Source organism: Chelonia mydas, chromosome 2 (assembly GCF_015237465.2).
Source record: "Chelonia mydas isolate rCheMyd1 chromosome 2, rCheMyd1.pri.v2, whole genome shotgun sequence".
Taxonomy (NCBI): Eukaryota; Metazoa; Chordata; order Testudines; family Cheloniidae; genus Chelonia; species Chelonia mydas.
Window position 1 is genome coordinate 229300613 of NC_057850.1, and position 22813 is coordinate 229323425.

General features: G+C 41.3%; 1 protein-coding gene across 1 annotated transcript; it reads left to right on the plus strand.

Annotated features, from left to right (window-relative positions):
- The first annotated feature begins 263 nt into the window (after positions 1-263).
- Positions 264-22322, plus strand: LOC102946401 (phenolphthiocerol/phthiocerol polyketide synthase subunit C). The gene is made up of 6 exons (XM_007058515.4): positions 264-350; positions 10591-10744; positions 11279-11439; positions 13882-14085; positions 15981-16162; positions 16457-22322. The coding sequence occupies exons 1-6, from the start codon at positions 293-295 to the stop codon at positions 22025-22027; spliced, it is 6330 nt and encodes a 2109-aa protein (XP_007058577.2). The 5' UTR covers positions 264-292; the 3' UTR covers positions 22028-22322.
- The last annotated feature ends 491 nt before the right edge of the window (positions 22323-22813 follow it).

Below are 22813 nucleotides of genomic sequence, written 5' to 3' on the forward strand. Positions count from 1 at the left end.
AAAAGGATCTGGGGGTTATAATGGCTCACTCATTGAATATGAGTCAACAGTGTGATGCAGTTTCAAAAAGGCTAATGTCAAAAAGGCTGAGATAGCAGCAATCTGGTCACCATTTAGGAGTGTTAATCCCCCACAATTTACATAGAGTGCTCGAGATTAATTTTGTCTGGATGTGTGTGCTTGTGGGAAGTTCACCTTCTGTAAGAATTTTTTTAATTAGACATACATACTTTCATTTGAATTATGTGACATCTAAAAGTGTATTTTGCAGCTCAAGAAAAAATTTGAAAAAATGACTGCGACTGGGGATGAAATTGCCATAGTGGGGATAGGATGCAATTTTCCCGGAGGTAAGTTTTGGATAAATACAAATCACAATACTGACAGAGTATCAAAGAGTGCTGTCATTCAATCATTTGTTTTACTATGTGTTAAGAGATCTATAGGAAGTTTGCGCTACTGTGCAATATGTAGTAATGTTATAGGGAAGGGACTGCATCATTAGCTCTTTCATTTATGGGTTCAAACTACAATATAAGGATCTGGGATTAGATTTGGAACACTTCATATGTTTTAAAGTTCAGAGAAGACATTTAGGAGTTAATACAGTAAGAGTCACTGCTCCAGGAAGTAGTGTGACTGATTGTGTCACTGCTTATGACAAACAAAGGGCTTGATCCAAAGCCCACTGAAGTTATTGGGAATCCTCTGACTGTATTTGGCTTTGATTAGGCCCAAAGCATTAAACTCTGTGACTACACATTCCTCTCTGTGCTCCTGGCTTGGCGGGACCCAATTTTTGCTAATTGCTTCTTCACATAGGACCACATGAGGCAGTTTTTCATTGCTTTGAGATTTAGAGCAAAGCTGACCCAAAATATTATTTAAGATCAGCTTGTAAAAATCACGAGGTATTTAACATGACGGTCAACAGTTCACATAAGAGAGCCAAGGGGGGTGAGGTAATATCTTTTATTGGACCAACTTTTGTTGGTGAGAGATTCAAGTTTTCGAGTTTGGAGCTCTTCTTCGGGAGTGTCACAGCTAAACACAAGGAGAAACCAATTGTTTAGGATAAGTAGACATATTTCAAGGGACCATTCAAGGTGCAGTGAGCAGTTAAACACCTCTCTAGTCATAGGGCTTGTATTTAGCTATGGCACTCTGATTATGTCTACACTGCAATGTACCATACCCTGGGTTTGTTAACCTAGAGTCTGAGCCTTTACACTCATTTGTAACCCCAAGTTAGGAATTATTGAACCCTGGGTCCCAATCTGGGGCTCCAGCAGCTACACTGCATTATGCAGGCTTGAGTCCAACCACTCATATCCCAGATTTCCTAGCAACCTCCCAAAATGTGGCCATTCTAGCTTTTGTTCATAGTGCAGTGTGGGAAAACTTGACTGTCCACCAAACTTGACTGTCCAAAGGACAAGACAGTCAGCTTGTGGGACTGTGAAATACTTTTGGTGGACTCACAGAGCACAAGTCCAGTCTAGCTATGTCTATACTGCAAAGCAATAGGGCTTGAACCTTAGGTCCCAGCTTCACTCAGGCTCAGACCGCCCACTTCCAGGGAATCCTGGGACCCTGGGTCAGCAAAATTTGCATGTAGATGGAAGGGGGAGTTAGGCTTGAGCCTAACTTCAAACCTGGGCTTACATTGCAGTGTACACATACCTTCTGAGTTCATGTCCCAGACCTGAAGAAGTGCTCTGTGAAAGCTTGTCTCTCACCAACAGAATTTGGTCCAATAAAATACATTACCTCACCCACTTTGTCTTTTAATATCCTGGGATGAACACAGCTGCAACAACACTGCATACAACAGTTCACATGGACTAATAGGTGGGTTCATTTCTAGGCTACAGGCCATATTGAGACCTGGGGTAAGCGTGTGTTGGTGATCTCTTGGCGTTCAAGGATGATTTTCTTCCAATAAAATGATAGCCAGTTATTGCTGGTCTATCTACAGGTGACTAATGAGACCTATTCAGGATCCACAGACCTTGCCATAGTTGGGGCAGACATTTTCCAATGGAAGGGGTGGATCTGGATTGTTAAATTGGGCTGCAGAACATTCCTTCCTCCTTTCCTGTTTCTCTGTTTCCAGTTGTCTCTGTTGGATCTCAAAATACTGGCATCCTTGCCACAAAGTCCTTTGGCATTTTGGTCAATCAAGGGCTTGGGTTTCCCATGAGTTTATGTCAATATTGCACTTCTTCATGTTGGCTTTGAGGGTGTCTTCTAAGTGCTTTTTTTTGCCTGCCCCTTGATCACTGACCATGGCTCAGTTATGAGAACATAATCTGCTTCGGGAGTCGACTTTCTAGCATTCAGAGAACATGACCAGCAAGTTCAACCCCATTAAGATCCATTCTTTACCCTAGGTCTACATTTTGCCCCAAGTCGCTAAATGAAAAGTATGTGGTGGTGTCATTCTGTTGCTGTTATAGGAACAGAAATACTCCTGAAAACCTGAGATCTGTGTGGACTATTAGACAAGGTCATGCAGCAATCAAGAAGTATGTGTCAGCCTTCAGATAACGTGGCTGTTTTAGTACATATTATCAGGGCTTGACATTATTCTCTCTCATATACAAACTCTTCTGGTAACTTGAGATGTGGCAGAACTTATCATAGAATCATAGAATATCAGGGTTGGAAGGGACCTCAGGAGGTCATCTAGTCCAACCCCCTGCTCAAAGCAGGACCAATCCCCAATCAAACCATCCCAGCCAGGGCTTTGTCAAGCCTGACCTTAAAAACATCTAAGGAAGGAGATTCTACCACCTCCCTAGGTAACGCATTCCAGTGTTTCACCACCCTCCTAGTGAAAAAGTTTTTCCTAATATCCAACCTAAACCACCCCCACTGCAACTTGAGACCATTACTCCTTGTCCTGTCCTCTTCTATCACTGAGAATAGTCTAGAACCATCCTCTCTGGAACCACCTCTCAGGTAGTTGAAAGCAGCTATCAAATCCCCCCTCATTCTTCTCTTCTGCAGACTAAACAATCCCAGTTCCCTCAGCCTCTCCTCATAAGTCATGTGTTCCAGACCCCTAATCATTTTTGTTGCCCTTCGCTGGACTCTCTCCAATTTATCCACATCCTTCTTGTAGTGTGGGGCCCAAAACTGGACACAGTACTCCAGATGAGGCCTCACCAATGTCGAATAGAGGGGAACGATCACGTCCCTCGATCTGCTCGCTATGCCCCTACTTATACATCCCAAAATACCATTGGCCTTCTTGGCAACAAGGGCACACTGCTGATTCATATCCAGCTTCTTGTCCACTGTAACCCCTAGGTCCTCTTCCGCAGAACTGCTGCCTAGCCATTCGGTCCCTAGTCTGTAGCTGTGCATTGGGTTCTTCCGTCCTAAGTGCAGGACCCTGCACTTATCCTTATTGAACCTCATCAGATTTCTTTTGGCCCAATCCTCCAATTTGTCTAGGTCCCTCTGTATCCTATCCCTGCCCTCCAGCGTATCTACCACTCCTCCCAGTTTAGTATCATCAGCAAATTTGCTGAGAGTGCAATCCACACCATCCTCCAGATCATTTATGAAGATATTGAACAAAACCGGCCCCAGGACCGACCCCTGGGGCACTCCACTTGATACCGGCTGCCAACTAGACATGGAGCCATTGATCACTACCCGTTGAGCCCGACAATCTAGCCAACTTTCTACCCACCTTATAGTGCATTCATCCAGCCCATACTTCTTTAACTTGCTGACAAGAATACTGTGAAAAGAAAACTTTATGGACTACGCCAGCTTTACATGCATGCACATATTTTAAAAACAGGATTTTCTTTTTAAAACAACAGTTATCTTTTTGGCGGTATTATTATTATATTATTATTATTTATTACGCATAGATCCTTCCTCGAGTAGCTCTGGCTTGTATTTCCCATATGGCACATGCAACCTCGTCATTCTCCCTTCAAAGGGCAAGCATTGGTGCATACCGTTATGGGACCCTGAATTATAACCACAGACACAACAATTAGATACTGGATAAACAAACATACATAACCCATGCCAAAGAATGAGGCTTAAAAATTTGGTTTTGGGAAACAAAAAGCACTGGGCTAAATTTTACCATGATTGAGGTTGCACATTGGTGTAAATCGGGGAAAAAATGTGTCCATTTTATTAGAGTTATGCAAATAAAAAGCATGTTAAAAATGACAACTCCAGGTAGATAGCTTTTCCTTCTCCTCCACCACCATCAGATTTTTTTCCAGTATCTTGTCTTTCACACTCACATATCATCCTGTTGCCTGATCCATCTGCCACTGGAGTCCCATTGACTTCAGTGGGAGCTGAACAGGGCCTTTGATGAGTAGGAAGCTTTCTTTCCAACCTCTCCAAGATACAACTCCAATACATTAATGCTTTCCCCCAAAATTGAACAAACGTTCTGAAAATTAATATTTATTATTTTATTATTTTTGTGGTATTTTGTGGTAGCACCTAGAGGCCCACGCCCTATTGGAGCCCCTTTGCACTATCACCATACATGCATATAGTGACTTGAGGGTCCCTTCCCCAAAGAGTTTACAATCTAAGGACTTGTCTACATAGCAAGTTCCTGTGCAGCTGCACTCCAGAAGTTTTACTGCATTCTAGCAGTGTCCACATCAGACATTACCACATGGCAAACTGGTGTGCTGTCGATTCATATTCTGGCTTGCATTGCAGTAACTTGCCATGTAGACAAGCCCTAAGTAAATTCTTTGTATCTCTATTTCCTCTCTTGATTTTATATATATATTAGGGCTGTCAAGCGATTAAAAATTAATCACAATTAACCGCACAATTAAATAAATTAATCATGATTAATTGCATGATTAATCACGCTGTTAAACAATAATAGAATACCATTTATTTAAATTTTCTTGATGTTTTCTAAATTTTCAAATATATTAATTTCAATTGTAGCACAGAATACAAAGTGTACAGTGCTCACTTTATATTTATTTTTATTACAAATATTTGCACTGTAAAAAACAAAAGAAATAGTATTTTTCAATTCCCCCATTACAAGTACTATAGTGCAATCTTTTTATCATGAAAGTGCAACTTACAAATGTAGATTTATGTACAAAAATAACTGCATTTAAAACCAAAACAATGTAAAACTTTAGAGCCTACAAATGCACTCAGTCCTACTTCTTGTTCAGCCTATTGCTCAGACAAACAAGTGTATTCACATTTGTGGGAGATAATGCTGCCCGCTTCTTGTTTACAATGGCACCAAAAAGTCAGAACAGGCATTTGCATGGCACTGTTGTAGCCGGCATCGCAAGATATTTGTGTTCAAAATGCGCTAAAGATTCATACGTCCCTTCATGCTTCAACCACCATTCCAGAAGACATGTTTACATGCTGATAACAGGTTCTGCTCGATTACAATCCAAAGCAGTATAGACCAACACATGTTCATGTTCATCATCTGAGTCAGATGCCACCAGCAGACGGTTGATTTTCTTTTTTGGCGGTTCGGGTTCTGTAGTTTCTGTATCAGTGTTGGTCTTTTTAGATTTCTGAATGCATGCACCCACCTTGTCCCTCTCAGATTCTGGAAGGCACTTCAGATTCTTAAACCTTGGTTCAAGTGCTGTATCTTTAGAAATTTCACATTGGTAACTTCTTTGTGTTTTGTCAACTCTGCAGTGAAAGTGTTCTTAAAACAAACAACATATGTTGGGTCATCATCCAAGACTGCTATAACAAGAAATATATGGCAAAATGTGGGTAAAACAGAGCAGGAGACATACAATTCTCCCCCAAGGGGTTCAGTCACAAATTTAATTAATGCATTTTTTTAATGAGTGTCATCAGCATGGAAGCATGTCCTCTGGAAGCATGAAGGGGCGTATAAATGTTTAGCATATCTGGCACATAAATACTTTGCAATGCTGTCTTCAAAAATGCCATGTGAACACCTGTTCTCACTTTCAGGTTACACTGTAAATAAGAAGCGGGCAGCATTATCTCCCAAAAATGTAAACAAACTTGTTTCTCTTAGCGATTGGCTGAACAAGAAGTAGGACTGAGTGGACTTGTAGGCTTTAAAGTTTTACATTGTTTTGTTTTTGAGTGCAGTTTTGTAATAAAAAAATCTACATTTGTAAGTTGCACTTTCATGATAAAGAGATTGCACTACAATACTTGTATGAGGTGAATTGAAAAATACTATTTCTTTTATCATTTTTACAGTGCAAACATTTGTAATAAAAATAATATAAAGTGAGCACTGTACACTTTGTATTCTGTGCTACAATTGAAATTAATATAGTTGAAACTGTAGAAAATATCCAAAAATATTTAATAAATTTCAGTTGGTATTCTATTGTTTAAGAGTGTGATTAAAGATGCGATTAATCGCGATTAATTTTTTGAGTTAATCGCATGAGTTAACTGCGATTAATCGACAGCCCTCAAATATATATATATATATAAACACACACATACACCCCCACACCAATTCCTGTTTCCTTATATAATTACATCCAAACAAACTATGTAAAAGACAATTAAAGTTGCAATGTCAAGCACGCAGCTGTCAGGAAATAAGGTTGCCTGTGCAGCCTTAATTTGGTCCCTTTGTGTGTATGCATTACAATATGGTCTTTAATTACATGATCACATACTATTTTCCCCAGAGCACCCTGCCTCATTCAGTGCACAAGACGAACAAACTCACTGAATGGGTAGCTTTCTAATATTTTTATTGTCCTCGTCATTCAATGTGTGACCTTCTGCACTACTTACTGCACACCATCCAAACCTGCCTTGAATGTAGAATTATTATTTTCGTCCTGGGCTTTTCTGTGATGCTCTCATAGCATCTTAGTTCTTTACAAACATGAATGAGTCATGGGAGGACATATTATTATTCCCATTATATTCATGGAGAAATGAGGCACAGAAATTAAAGCCAGAAATGTCAAAAGTCTCAGCTAATATTGGGACACAAAATTACCCAATTTGAGGCATACTGATTTTTCAGAGTACTTAGCATTTGATAACACTTTCTACGTTCAGAGCACAGCTCCCATTGACTTCAGCTGCAGATGAGAATGCTCAGCCCTTTTGCAAATTGGATCCTAGTTACCTCAAGCTGGGTTCCCAGAAAATGAGTAAAACACCATGTCCACATGTGAAAATGTTGGTTATTGTGATTTACCCAGCATCTCATAGGAACTCTGTGGCAGAGGCAGGGATAGAATCTAGTTCTCCAGGGTGGCATTTAACTGAGACCATCCTTCCTTTTCTTTTAATCTCCCCCTTTATTCATCACGCAACTTCCAACTTCTGCAACAAATGAGAGAGGGGGTCATTCACAGCCTCATTCACTTCACTACGCAACCTTGATTCATTCACAGAGCTCAATATGTCAAAGGGTGGCTGGCCCTTTAAATATACCAAGTCCGCTTCCATGTGCTGGAACAGGTGTTCCCAATTTCTTGAGTCCCCCGGCAGGCAGTGGGAACCTGCTAGGGAAAAATAGCCTCTAGAGAGAAAGCTATGGGAGGCAGTGCTCAGTTAAAAGAGCAAGAAAGAATCCTGTAAGAGGCCTTGAAGCTGGAGGGACTGAGAGAGGCAAAGGGGAAAATCCCTTGGGAACTATTATAACACAAACAGACCCCGGTTGTCGGCGGGCAGGATCAAACCAGGGACCTCTGGAGCTTAGTGCATGAGCCTCTATCGCATGAGCTAAAAGCCAACTACCTCTTAGCTAAGGCTGTAGAGTGGACTCATTTTATCTCTCTGTCTAAGTGGTCCTGGTGGCACTAGATGGACAGAACACCACACCCAGAAGGTGTGTGGGTTACACTGTCACTTGGGATAGGCTGAGGAACTGGCTTTTGTGTTTTGCCTATGTTTGGAAGGTAAAACTGTGCCTGGAAAGAGACTCTGCATGTGGCAGTGTGTCCTTCCTGGGCTGGGGAGAAGCTACTATGTTACAATGTCCTGTGCACTGAATGAGGCAGGGGTACTATGGAAAAAATAGTATATGACCATGTAATTAAAGACCATATGGTAATACATACACACAAGGGAGATACATTAAGGTTGCATAGGGAACCTTAATTCTGGCATTTCATAATATTTTGAGTGCTTGACTTTACAACCTTAATGTTCTTTTAATGAAGATAGGAATTTACATTTTAAAAAACACAAGTTTTTTTTAAAAAACACTTACAAAATGAAAAAAACAAACATTTCATCAGGTGGAACCATCCTGACTCCCACGTGGATTATCATCAGGGCAGGGATCTTAAGTTCCACAGCACAGTCCTCCATCAGTTGAGTTAATGAAGTACCTGAGAGCACTGATCTTCTAGGTGGACCTGCCACTACAGGAGAATGAGACATACACACTTTGCCAGTGGGTTTCACAACTATTTGCTAGACAGCAAAGTAATGTTGGGACTCAGGAGTAACAGGTTCAAATTCAGCTTCCGTACGGGAGCATTCTCTAGTGATTATGGACCTTTCTCCACCACCCTCCCCCAGCCAGTCTCTCCCTGTCCTGTCCTACTCCTATACCCCTAGTTTGTCATCTGTCTGCTCCTTTTTTGTTATCCCCCTGGCTCCTGCATGTCACCCATCTGCTCAACTCCTGCTGTTTTTCCCCTCCTACTCCTATCCTCCCTCATTTTCTGTCCCCTCCACTCACAGCTCCAGCTGCTAAACCCCTTGCTTCCCTGCCCTGCATCTCTTCTTCTCCCCACCCACTTCCCTTCCCTTATCCCTCTGCACTCAAGTCAGGCTCTTTTTGTTTCTCTTTCTCCTTGCTGCGTGGGCACCAGAAGTGGGAGAATTGGGCACACAGGAAAGACAGTCTCCTTAGAGGTCTGCAGCAGCCATAAGCAGCAATTGCAGGAAAAGTCCTGCTCATCCTTGCATCTTGGGGAAGGAGCATGCTCAGTCACCAACGCTAACAAACCCCTACTGAGCATGTGCAAACTGAGATTTTTCAAAAGCTTATAACTTGGCCAAGTTTGGGCAAATTTTCACAGGGATGGGAAAAAGCACATCCCTGAATCCAGAGAAACCCCGGTGCTGAGTTTCAAGTCCTTTCTCCAAAGCATTGAGGTCAGGTGTGAGAGCTTCTCATGGAAACGGCTGTAAGAGTTATTATTGTTATTATTATTATTTATTATTATGTATTTATTATTTGTATTACCATAGCACTTAGGAGCCCTAGTCATGGACCACGACCCCATTGTGGAAGGTGCTACACAAACACAGCACAAAAAGGCAGTCCCTGCCCTAAGGAGGTTACAAACTAAGTATAAGACAACAGATGAATACAGACAGACAGACAGATGGGAAATAGAAGGAAACAGACAGACAATATTGGTCAGGATGTTTGACCGTGGGCTCAGCACACCAGTAGCCTGATGGACAAAACAGCAAGGGCAAAGTTATAAGTAACTGATAATGGTCTTCTAGTGGGAAATGTCACTCTAGATTTCACTATCAGTGCAGCCCATCATTTTATTAACCCTCAACAGAAGAAAAGCACCATACGGGAACTGAAAAGATAATCAAACCCTTCACTGATTATGCCTACACAACTACATCTCTATCTCTGGGAAGATAAAACTCAAACTCTACCCCCAATAAACATCAAGCCCCTGTCAAGCAGGGTAACCAAGAGTAGGACATGTGAAGCCGACCTATGAAAAGGACAAACTCTGTACATTACAATGAAAGATGACGGGCCAACTTGCAACAATTTTACGTGTGTGCAAACTCCACTGACTTTAATGAAGTTACAGTTAAGTTAACACAACAGTAGCCAGGATTACATACGCTATTATGCCAGAAGTCCGTTAGTTTGTGCACACTGATAAATACTGAATTGTGACCAGTTTATATCTTGTATAAACAAGATGGCAGATGTGACTATCTCTGATGCCCTTAATGGTTTGGAAAAACATCCCTACGTCTCTCAAAATGGAGAAAAAATGAGGATTTTGTGTGTGTTTTGTTTTTTTGTAAAACATGCAGAATTTGAGGAGACACAGAAGCACCATTCATCTGTAGTATCTGGCTGACGAATCTTGCCCATATGCTCAGGGTTTAGCTGATCGGCATATTTGGGGTCGGGAAGGAATTTTCCTCCAGGGCAGATTGGAAGAGGCCCTGGAGGTTTTTCGCCTTCCTCTGTAGCATGGGGCACGGGTCACTTGCTGGAGGATTCTCTGCTCCTTGAAGTCTTTAAACTATGATTTCAGGACTTCAATAGCACAGATATAGGTGTGAGGGTTTTTTTGTAGGAGTGGTGGGTGAAATTCTGTGGCCTGCGTTGTGCAGGAGGTCAGACTAGATGATCATAATGGTCCCTCCTGACCTAAATATCTGAATCTATGAATCTGCAAATCTTTAATTTCCTTATAACTTGGGAATTTTCATTTGCTTATCATCAGTAACTTTATTTTTAAAGACAATGTAACATTTTACTTTTATACGGTAGATCTATGAGGATTTCAATTTCAGTATGTGCTGTTAAAAAAACCCATTTAATCTGTTTTAAAAAAAATATTCATGCAACAGGTGAAGGAATCGACAATTTCTGGCAAGTATTGGTGGAGGGCAGAAACTGTACCAGAGAAATAACCCCAGAAAGATTCAATACCAGAGAATGGTATGATCCAGATGATAACAAACCAGGAAAAATATGCACGACACGAGCTGCTCTTATTGATGGGTAAGCCTGTTTCTGTGTTCCAAAACCACTAGCCAAATTTTCTTAAATTATATGTTAAAGCTTAATCCTGTTCCCACTGAAGTAAATAGCTTTGGCTTCAATGGAGCCATCACAATTTACACCATCTGAGAATCTGCCCCTTTTCTCATAAGCAGAGCTGGTCGAAACACAGAATTTCCATTCCACAGGAAATTTCAACATTTCAAAATATCTGAAATTTCAATTTTTTTTGTTTCAGAAAAATCAAACTGTTTTCATTTGCTTTTTTTCTAAACAAAACAAGGCAGTTGGCTGCCCCTGATTCCGTGGGGCACCCTGGGAATACTCTGCCTGGGTGCCATCAGAACTTTATCGATATCAGACTGTCTCTGTGAAACATTTTTGATTTTGACAAATCAGCAAATTCCGATTAGAAAAGTATCATTGGCATTTTTTCCAACCAGCTCTACTGTAAAACCTAACAATGCTATATATATATATCTAATAGTGTATGCTGTATATATATCATATAATTTCCTGGTTTGTATGTCTTAGATTTAACACATTTGACAACAGGCTGTTCAGAATTAATGATCTGGAAGCTGAGCGCATGGATCCTCAACAAAAGTTACTCCTGGAATGCACGTACAGAGCACTGGAGGATGCAGGAGTCACAATGGAAAATATCAGTGGCACCAAAACAGGGGTTTTTGTTGGTAAGCTCGCAGTCTAATGACAAACTATTTCATACATTTAACATCTTGGAAAACAGTACACATTTCCATATACTATAGAAAGTTATCTAACTTTATCTAATGATAGAAAATCTAAAGCGAACATACTAGGAACAATGCTTCATACTGTATGTTATAAACAGCTCACATTATCTAATTAGGTTATGGTATTGTTCATTGCTACATAAATGATACTCTAAGGCAGTGATCTCCAAACTTTTTGGATCGCGCACCCCTGGGCCAGCTCTAGGGAAGCAAAAAAAAGAGCTGCCGCCGGTGTGCCGCCGAAGACGGAGCGGGGAGAGCCGAGCTGCCGCCGGCTTGCCGCTGAAGATGGAGCGGGGAGAGCCGAGCTGCTGCCGGCGTGCCGCCAAAGAATCAAAGGTCCAGGAGCGCTGCCGCTGCCGTGGTAGTGGCGCTTCTTGTGTGGCACTCCTCCTGCCGCGCACCCCCAGAAATGGTCTTGCGCACCCCCTGGGGTGTGCGCACCCCACTTTGGAGCCCACTGCTCTAAGGCAGTGGTTTTCAAACTTCGGGTTGTGAACCAGTACTGGGTTGCGGAATGTAAGGCACTGGGTCGCGGCAGCTCTGGTCAGCACCACCGACCAGGCCATTAAAAGTCCCATCAGCGGTGCTGCCTGGTAAGGCAGGCTAGTCCCTACCTGTTCTAACACTGCGCTGCACCCAGGAAGTGCCCAGCAGCAGGTCCGGCTCCTAGGCGGGGGGGCCACAGGGCTCCAAGCGCTGCCCCCACCGTGAGCATTGGCTCCGCACTCCCATTGGTCAGTTCCCGGCCAATGGGAGCTGGGAGGGCAGTGCCTGCGGGCGAGAGCTGTGTGGAGCTGCTTGCGCGCCTCTGCGTAGGAGCCAGATCTGCCGTTGGTCACTGTAAGGTAGGGAAGGTAGCCGCCTGAGGTAAGGTGGGAAGCCTGCATTAGCACCCCTGCTGCGCTGCTGACCGGGAGCTGCTTGAGGTAAGCCCACGCCCCAATCCCCTGCCTCAGCCCTGAGCCCCTCCCACACCCCAAACCCCTCATCCCCAGCTCCGTTGGGTCGTGGGCATCAACAATTTTCTTCAATTGGGTCACCAGAAAAAAAGGTTGAAAACCACTGCTCTAAGGTTAAGTCTACACTAGAGAGCTTACAGCAGTGCAGTTGTACTGATGTATCTGCACAGCTGTAAGATCTCTAGTGTAGCCGCTTTAAGCCGATGAGAAAGAGCGCTCCTGTCGACATAATTAATCCACCCCCATGAGCAGTGGTTGCTATGTTGGTGGGAGAGCTTTGCACCCACACTGGCACTTATATTGTTGTAACTTATGTTGCTCAGGGGCTGGAATATTCAGACCCCTGAGCGACATAAGTTTGGCTGACATAAGTGGTAGTGTAGACATAGCCTAAGTCTAAATCACAAACAGCACTGCCTGGCTAAGGAGTGGGGTGGACACTGTGCTCTCTGGACGGAAGTAGCACTGTGGATGCTTCCCTTGCATTCCTGATGACTCTGGGAGCCTCTGTACCTCCAGCTCCTGGTGCTCCAGCTGGACCAGTCCAGCTCCTCCCTCCTCCCACTGCAGGGCTGCATGCCCACGGACTCAGTAACACGGCCCCTTTCCCCTCACCTGTCTGCTCACAGGGAATCATAGAATATTAGGGTTGGAAGAGACCTCAGGAGGTTGTCTAGTCCAACCCCCTGCTGAAAGCAGGATCAACACCAATTAAATTATCCCAGCTAGGGCTTTGTCAAGCCAAGCCTTAAAAATCTCCAAGGACGGAGATTCCAGCACCTCCCTAGGCAACCCATTTCAGTCCAGGGAGACTATTGGGAGTGCAGCTCCTGCTCTTGCCTCACCAAACCCAATGTCTCATAAGCAAGCTAAGCCCTGCATGGCCACATGGGATGGTTCTTATACAGCCTCACTGCCCTGCCCAGCTGCATAGGGCTGTGTCAATATCGAGCACTAAGGCCTGGGCTACACAAGAAAGTTGTGCTGGTTTCACTAAAGGTGTGATTTTAAACCCAGCCAGTTAACCAGAGCAAAAGGCTCTGTGGATTCTCTTATTTCCATTTAAACCAGGATCATTTTGGTTTAGTTTAAGTTATTTAGGAATCTGTTAAAGTTAAATCAAAATAGGGGTTTGTCCCAGTGTCACTGAATCAGTTTAGAATCACACCTTTAGTTAGACTAGGGCAACTTTCTCTTGCAGACACGCCCTTCATGTCATTTAATATCTTCAGACAGATTTCAAGTCTCAAATATATAGCTCAGGAGTGAAATCCAATACAGCCAGGATTTCGCCTTAGGTGCTGACATAAAACAGCATAGGATAAAACTAGGAGAGCAAAGAACACCACTAGGTTTAGATCTGATCACCTGTTTTAATCTCTCTTACTAACATGAAACATGTCTGCTGATTTTACAGGTCTTATGAATCGAGACTATGAGATCATTGCAAGCAGAGCAGTAACTGAAATAAATCATTACGATGGGACTGGGGCAGCAATGAGCATAGCTGCTAACAGGATTTCATACACTTTTAATCTGACTGGACCATCACTTGCCTTTGATACTGCATGCTCATCATTTCTTTTTGCTTTGCATTACGCCTCACAAGCAGTTAAACAAGGTACTGGGACTAAAAGTAAATAAGCAAATAAATTAGGATTGCTACAGCAATTAAACTGCTAAGGTATATATGTGCAGTACTAGAATTTGACTAATATCACAGCTAGTAAGGACTAAAAGCATTTGCATTTCACCATTACCAAAATGAACAAAATGAAACTTTTGCACTCGCAGTTCCTGTGACAGGCAACAGCAATTGCCAATCACTCTCACTGATTATCAGCAACCATGAAAGATTTGAGTATGATGTTCTGCGGTGCAATCCAGACCAGTGAGGGGTTGTGTCACCTCCTGTCCTGTAACCTGGGATACCTCACAATGCTTTGGTGCTGCAGCTCCCAACCTGGGCCCCTCACAAACAGCAAAATAGCATGCAAGTCACACCCTGTGTGTCTGTATATAGCTACAGCTTGCCAGCACTCTCCAGTCACACTCTGGCTTCCACCAACCTTGTTTACCACATGCAGGAGAACTCCACTACACTCCCAGTCCTGGATTTCCCTCAAAAAAATGTTTGCTTTGCACTGCCCAGACCTCTCTTGGTAGTCCAGATATATTAGGTCTGTTGCCCCTCTAAGGGGATCAATATACAGCAATTTGCCACCTTAAGAGGAGTTACTCAAACCATTCACAATACTGGATTTGTTTTGATTAAATAATAAAATAAGTATATTTAATTACAAAGAGAGAGATTTTAAATGAGTACAAGTATAAGGCATTAAAGTTAGAAGTAGTTACAAAAGAAATAGAGATAAAACACTTAACAAACTAGACTTGATTCAAGGTGAAGTCCCTTACCATATAATTCCAGTGATATCGCTGACCAAATTCTCAGACAATGATCTGCCCCAAAGTTCAAAGTCTGTTTCTTTTGTCTTCTTAAGTGAAGGAGAGAGAGTGATGGTTAGGGAGGGATAACTTGAGATGTTTTTGCTTTGGAATGTTTATAGTTCAGTCACCCTTTGAAATGCATTTTCCTGAGGTTTACCCTTCTAGACAAAGTTCATTCTCGATGTGAGGAAGGAAACAAGGAGTCTCATCGTGAAAGACATTTCATGCTATTGTTTGATAAAATGAAGATTTCCTTGTCTGCCTAGGGCGACCAAACAGCAACTGTGAAAAATCGTGACGGGGGTGGGGGGTAACAGGAGCCTATATAGGAAAAAGACCCAAAAATCGGGACTGTCCCTATAAAAGCGGGACATCTGGTCACCCTATCTCTGCCTCTTACTACTTACCTGTAAAGTGAGCTAAACACACATTCCTGTGTTTAAGACAGACCTACCTGACCTACCTAATCTGGGCTATGTGTGCTTGAACATGTGCCACCACCAACATTCCTGGGGAATTCATAACTTTACGTGTAATGTTGCTACCTAAATTTCACCATGATATTATTGACCCATGAGTTATTAGTTTTCAAATGATACCTCATATTTTGCACAAAGATTATTACAATAGTGTGTAGGGTGTGAATATAGGGGCGCATTTGGTCACAAAGAGCTTTCCATTTTTAGGAACTTGCGAAATTGTTAGTGTCTGCCATTCTGCCCTATCACACTATCATGATACATGGAGGGTTGGTGGTTTTTTTACTTTTATTTTTTTAGACAAAGAGTATTTACTACCTCAGTGACTTCTAATAATATTCTGCTGTCTACTCAGGCCCATTCCAAACACTGAGAATTTTACCATCTGTTGGGTTTCAGGGCCTGAAAGTCTGAATTTGTCTATGAACTTTCAGTGGGTCAGTTCTGTTTTTATAGTCTCTCTGCAAATTCTTTCATTTTATCAGCAATGGGCAATGCTGTCAATTCAAGTATATTACTACAGTGTATTAATGTAAATCTGTAGAGATGCACAGAAGATGGAGAACAGACATTTATTTTACTACAGGAGATTGTGAAGCGGCTCTGTGTGGAGGAGTGAACTGCATTATAGATCCCCGCACCTTCGTATCTCTGAGTAAAGCAAAAATGATCTCTCCCGAGGGGATGAGTAAGCCCTTTTCTAAAAAGGCAAATGGTTACGGAAGGGGAGAAGGCTGTGGTGTTCTTTTACTGAAGCCACTAAAAAAGGTAGGTTTATTTTCATAGAGCTTCCAAAAATAAGATTTCCAGGTAACCAGGACTGTGTAATTCCCATTCTACTATGTCCTCCTATAGGAGGACATATTCACAGCTTTAGGTGCAACTCTTCGACTGTGAAGTTAATATCCAGGGCTAAAATATTTAGGCACTTATCCTAGTGTAAGAAAGAAGAGTACACTGAACAATAAAACAAAATGTTCTGTCTGCTCTTGCTTTTGTGGTCTTCCTTACATTGTAAAAATTCCAAATGATCTCATACATTAATTCCTTCTTCTGAAACAGGCACTAGAAGACCACAACAGAATATGGGGAGTTATAAACATCAGTGCAATAAATCAGAATGGCAGATCCGTGACTCCAATCACAAGACCATCTCAGACAGCACAGGAAAAGTTACTACGCAGCATTTATCTGACTCATGTTGACCCATCAGTTGTGCAGTATGTTGAAGCACATGGCACAGGAACTCCTGCTGGAGATCCTATAGAAGCAGAGAGCCTAGGTAGCATCATTGGTAATAACAGATCTCCTAAAATGCCTGTTTTAAAGATTGGTTCTGTTAAAGGGAATGTTGGTCATGCTGAATCAGCTGCCGGGGCAGCTGGGTTAATTAAAGTTCTTTTAATGATGCACCATGAAACGATTGTTCCATCTTTGCACTACAGAGAGGATATTAGTAGCATAAATACAGAGAAATTAAATCTATCAATTCCAACGACTGTAGAGAAATGGGAAGAGTCGAGAGAATTTGGAAGAGTAGCTGGTGTCAGCTGTTTTGGATTTGGGGGAACCAATGCCCATGTTGTTGTCAGACAGTTCAAGCAAACACAGGTTCTTCCCTCTTTTAAACGACCGATTGAATTATTTGTACTCTCTGCGGCTTCAAGCAAATCCCTCAACTTGACAATGGAAGACTCAGCTGAGCAGTTAAACAAAAGCACCTCAGTAACTCTCCCAAATCTGGCCTATACATCTGCCTGTAGAAGAAGCCATGTAAATTACAAGTACAGAAAAGCATTTGTTACAAACTCTCTTCGACATTTACAGCAACAAGTTGCATTAGCAGCTAAAACAGAAATAACTCCGTCAAAGACGACTCCACAACTAGTTTTTGTGTTCTGTGCTAATGGAGTAAATTTCAAAGGGATCTGCAAGACATTACTGAGTTCAGAGGCAGTATTCCTAGACAAATGTAAAGAAATAGAAATGTTATTTCAGCAATATGTACCCATCAGCCTCCTGGAATTAACAGAAAGTGAATGTGAGGATTTCTCAAGGCCAGAAATTGCCCAGCCGTTGCTTTTTACTCTCCAAGTTGCCTTAACTTCTCTTCTGAAACACTGGGGAATTAAGCCAGTGGCTGCTGTTGGCCATTCAGTTGGAGAAGTTGCTGCTGCCCATTGTGGAGGGTTTCTTTCCCTTGAAGATGCCGTCAAAGTAATTTATCACAGGAGTAGGTTACAGGCAAAGGTTACCGGAGGCAGAATGTTGGTAGTTGGTAACATCCCTGTTCAAGAAGTATCAGAAGCCCTCGGCCCGTATTCTGGGAAGGTGTGCATTGCAGCTTTTAACAGCCCTTCTTCCTGTACCTTGTCTGGAGACGCAGACTCTGTGAGTGCCCTTCAGAAAGAACTAGCTCAACTATTCAGCAAGAGAGACATATTTCTTCATGTTTTACATGTCCCAACTGCGTACCACAGCCACATGATGGATCCAATAGTAAAGGAGATGATGGAGCATTTACAGTATTTGGAAAAACAGAAGCCGGAAATTGAAGTGATTTCAACACTGACTGGGAAGGCTGCTTCCGCAGATGATTTCACTACAGGCAAGTTCTGGGCCCGACATGCTCGAGATCCTGTTGCTTTCACACAGGCCATAGTGACTTCAGCTAGAGAAAAGGACAATGTTGTGTTTGTTGAAATAGGCCCTGAAAGAGCATTACAGAGGTATATAATGGAAACGCTAGGCAAACAAACTAGAGTTTTCTCCTCCTTGCAAACTGATAAAGAACATCAGACGCTTCTTACTCTTGCAGGGAATCTGTTTGAACTGGGATATAATCCTGACTGGCATCACTTTTGTGAAGGGTATCAAAGCATTCCAGCAGCGTTTCCCAGGTATCAATTTGATCGTAAGAAGCTAATGGCCTATTTGGACATCCATCAACAAGCAAATCCAAGAGCTGTAAACTCAAATCATCCTTTGATTTACAGTTTGAACAATGACAACACCAAATTCAACTGCCCAGTGTCCCAGGCATCAGCACCCTATTTATATGAGCACAAGAACAATGGCGTTGCTTTAGTTCCAGGTGCATTTTTTGTAGAGCTCGCTTTGGCATCTGTGATGAGTAGCTCGAGGCCGAAAGTGCCTGTAAGTACTTGTCAGATTAGTATCAATTTTTTGGCACCATGTGTTTTAAACCAGAAGTCCCATGTTTTAAAGATAGAATTGGCATCACAAAAAACAGTGACAGATTTCAAAATACTGTCATCCTCAGCTGCAGTTTATGCATCAGGACAAATTACAAAGAAGTCTGAAGCTGCGGTGGAAGAAAACAGCATCTCCTTTCAAGACATATTTCAGAGGTGTAAATCAGTAGTTACAGCAGATGAGGTTTATGAAACACTGTCTCAGGTTGGATTTAAATATGGTTCCATGTTCAGACAGTTAAGGGATGTATTTTACTGTGAAGATCTAAAAGAAGCTATAACCAGCATAAAGGTGAACAGAGAGACAAGAGAAGAGATGTCTGACTATTGTATCCATCCAGTGCTGTTAGACTGTTTTCTACAGATGACCGCTGTCATGACGACAATAACTTTCCAAACCAGAGCAGGCTTTCCTTCTGGCATAGGCAGCCTTGTAGTTTTCAGACCTTTGGAGGAGGAAATGATGATATATTTGAAAACAAGCAAATCGACTAGGAACTACTTAGAGGTTTGTGGGTGCTTTACAGATAAACGTGGCTCTGTTTTGGCAGAACTGAAACGTGTTGGGATCACTTTTATGAAGCCAACATCCCCAAGAGACAATGACTTGCTGTTTGAAAATAAGTGGAAAGAAATTTTTCCCACTCAGACCATAGGAAGTTTAGGGGAAGCACCCAGAGTCATTGTGTTTGCTGACAAACTTGGAATAGCTCAGCAGCTCAAAAAATACTTACACAATGAGTCGAGATATGTTATGTATGAAGATTGGGAGACATTGCTGGAAGCCAAGAGTTCAGAAATGACTGCACAGCATAAAATGAAAAGGGAGCTTGAAGACTACCAGGAAGTTTTGTTCATGTGGGGAATTCAGAAGTTAAATGACGAATTCCCAAGCAAAGTGGTGGCACATTTAGCTAAATGTTGTGAGGCTTATCGCCAAATTATTGTGGCATTAAGAGAGAAAAAATCCAGTTGTTCAGTTAGAATAATCACCTACAGAACAACAGATAGAAATGTAGATCATCTTAACCCTGGATTTGCTTTGTGTGGCATGACGAGAACCTGCGTAATAGAAGTTTCAGGAATCACATTTCAGATGATTGACATCAGCTCTTTGAGTACACTGGACATCTCAGCCTTAGCAGATGTTATTGTAAAATACAAAGGACAGGATTATCCAGAAATTTGGATCAATCAAGGAAGAATTTACGCTTCAGAAATCAGACGCACACCATTTAAAGATGTGGATTACAGTCAACCTTCAAAGTCTCCTCCAAACTCAGAGATGTTCACTTTATACACTACAGATCCTTACCAAGTGAAAGATTTATCTGCGGAAATAGCCAATAATACCATTACTCAGCTTGAAAATCACAGTGTTGAAGTTCAAATGGATAAAATATGCATCCATTCAGAAGACTATTTTCCTGTTAGCGTTTCAAGCTGTAACTTTGGGAATACGTTGTATTGGAATTCATATACAATAGACAAACATAAGCTTTTAGCTCTGGACTTCAGTGGCACAGTAACTGCAATAGGCAGTGAAGTGAAAAAAGTTAAGGTGGGAGATCAAGTTGTTTCATGTTATCCTGTTGTTGCATCATCAAGAGTCAAGGTTCCAGGGACAGTTTGTTTCAACATCAAAAAGTTTCCATGCTTTAGAAATGTTCCTTGTGTGTCATACTTTATGGTAGCATGGGAAATTGTGAATCAAACGTTACCAAAGGTGAAACACAGTGGGACTTTAGGTATTATTTCTACTGAACCAGAATCAGTTTTGTGCAAAGTGCTTACTCTGACAGCACAGGAAACGGGCTGGAGAACAGTACTTGCAACACCTACATCTGATCAGTGGCAACGTGTAAATCAGTGCAATGCCCTTGTTTATCTGCCTCCAATAGATGGAATGTCTAAGGAATTTCTAGTCCATCTTTCCCACCTCCGAGACCTTGTGATAGTACATGGTAATCAACAGTCTGAATGTTTTCGATACCTACTTGGAAGTGATCAAGAAAATATCCGTGTTCATGTACTAAAACTTATCAGTATCTTTCAGAAAGCATCTCTAAAACAATGCCTAAGGGCTGTCCATGGATGGATCAAATCAATGCAAATGAAACAATTTCAAAACCTATCATATTCTGTTTTTCAGCAAACTGAGAACTTTGAAAGTACAAACACTGCAGCGACCTCCTATTTCACTTGCAGATGTATCCCACTTGTTGTGCTAAAAGGGGATGTGAAGACCAACAGGATTTCAGACATACCAGTATATGAAGCACAGAAGAAAATGTTTAAGCAGAATGCAGTTTACATAGTGGCAGGGGGACTTACTGGGCTTGGATTTGAAACTGTGAAATTTATAGCCCAGAATGGAGGGGGCTGTATTGTGATACTTTCAAGGAGCAATCCAAGCAGTGAGAAGCAAGAAGAAATCAAGGCTTTGCAAAATCAGTATGAAGGGAGCAGAATAGTCAGTCTTCAGTGTAATGTTATTTCTCACTTACAGGTTGAGAAAGCTATCAGTTCAATTGACACAATCTTTCCAAAGAGTCCAATCAAAGGTGTATTCCATAGTGCCGTGGTTTTGCATGATGGACGTCTTGAAGCTCTGAACCTGTCTCACTTTGAGAAAGTGTTAAGTCCCAAAGTTGCAGGGGCAATAAATCTCCACCGTGCTACCATAGGGCAGGAACTTGACTATTTTGTGTGTTACTCCTCTGTTACTTCATTTATTGGAAATTCGACACAAGCAAACTATGCTGCTGCTAATTCTTTCCTGGATGTTTTCTGCCACTACAGGAGGAATTGTGGACTTTCAGGACAATCCATTAATTGGGGTGCCTTGAATCTTGGATTATTGCTAAATCAAAATCACATTCAAAATATTTTGGAATTCAAAGGCATAGATATTCTGCAGATACATGAAATTTATGAATATCTTAAAAAAAGCTTAATTCTGAATAATCCTCAGCAAGCTGTAGTAAAATTAAATTTTGGAACTCTAAGCAATCATGTTCTTTCTCGAATAGCATCACTCAAAAGTCGCTTCTATACACTAATTTCAGAAGAACTGGGCAGTAAGCTTGACCTATCTGAACAAAGTACATCTCTGAATATATCTCCCATCAATTCTGAAGATTATGTCACCTCTCTGGTGAGTTATCTCAGTAATACAAACTTGAGTGATCTTACAATGAACACATCACTTGCATCACTGGGCATGGACTCTATGTTAGCCATGACACTACAGAATCGTATCTTTCATGAGAGAAGGGTGGAAATTCCCCTTGTGAAACTACTTGATCCTTACACAACTATGTCGAGTTTAGTACTACTTTTAGAGGAAAGTTCTAAAGAAAGTGGGATACTTGAGAAAACAACTCATGTAGCAGAAAATATCTATTATGGAAACTGATGATAGAAACCCATTCATGTAGCAATTTGGTAATTCTGAAGCTACTTGGACCCTAGTGATATTTTGAAAGGAATCATCATAGATTTGAGGTCGAGTAAAGCTTTCAGTAATAATAAGTTAGCTCTTTTGGCCATTAAATCATCTTAGTTTTGATACTACATTAGCTTTGTTACTCTGTGTTTTATTGGATGTATCATACCTTGTGTATGTAGCACATATTTTTTGTAACTGTGTATTATCAAAAATACAAGTACATTAATGTATATATTTATTTTGCAGATTTGTATATGAGATAAAATATAAGGTAAATTGCATATTTTTACAACCATTTTTGGTATTAATCAAGAATAGATTGATTTGACCACATCTTAATTTATGAACATACTAAAATAAAAGACAATACTTTAGCAATTATTTTTATTGGTATTTTTATTACTTGTTTATCACATATCTTATTTATGAATAGATATGTCTTTTTGTTCAAGTAAAGAAATGCCTTGCATGACTCTACTGTGTATTGTAAATGAAAAAGTTGTCTCAAAGGCTACACATTTACATTTTTGCTAATGTTTTATTTATAGTTTTCAAATGTCCACGAAGAATGTCTAAATGAATCAGCATAAAAGCAGGCAATATAACAAGTTGCTCTCACTTCTCTATATCCAAATATTATCCGTTCTACTAAAGAGCAAACAAATAAGAACAGTAGAAAAGAAAAATCTAGTAAATGTTTCCTTATTTCTTTACCTTATTTTAATTCTTTTCTTCTCTTTCCCCATTTTTTCT

What these genes read in the sequence shown, in the direction of transcription:
- LOC102946401 (XM_007058515.4), top strand. Translation starts at nt 293, where the DNA reads ATGACTGCGACTGGGGATGAAATTGCCATAGTGGGGATAGGATGCAAT. An exon ending in CTCACAAGCAGTTAAACAAG is followed by an intron (nt 14,086 to 15,980) that starts GTACTGGGACTA and finishes ATTTTACTACAG; the next exon opens with GAGATTGTGAAGCGGCTCTG. An exon ending in TACTGAAGCCACTAAAAAAG is followed by an intron (nt 16,163 to 16,456) that starts GTAGGTTTATTT and finishes CTTCTGAAACAG; the next exon opens with GCACTAGAAGACCACAACAG.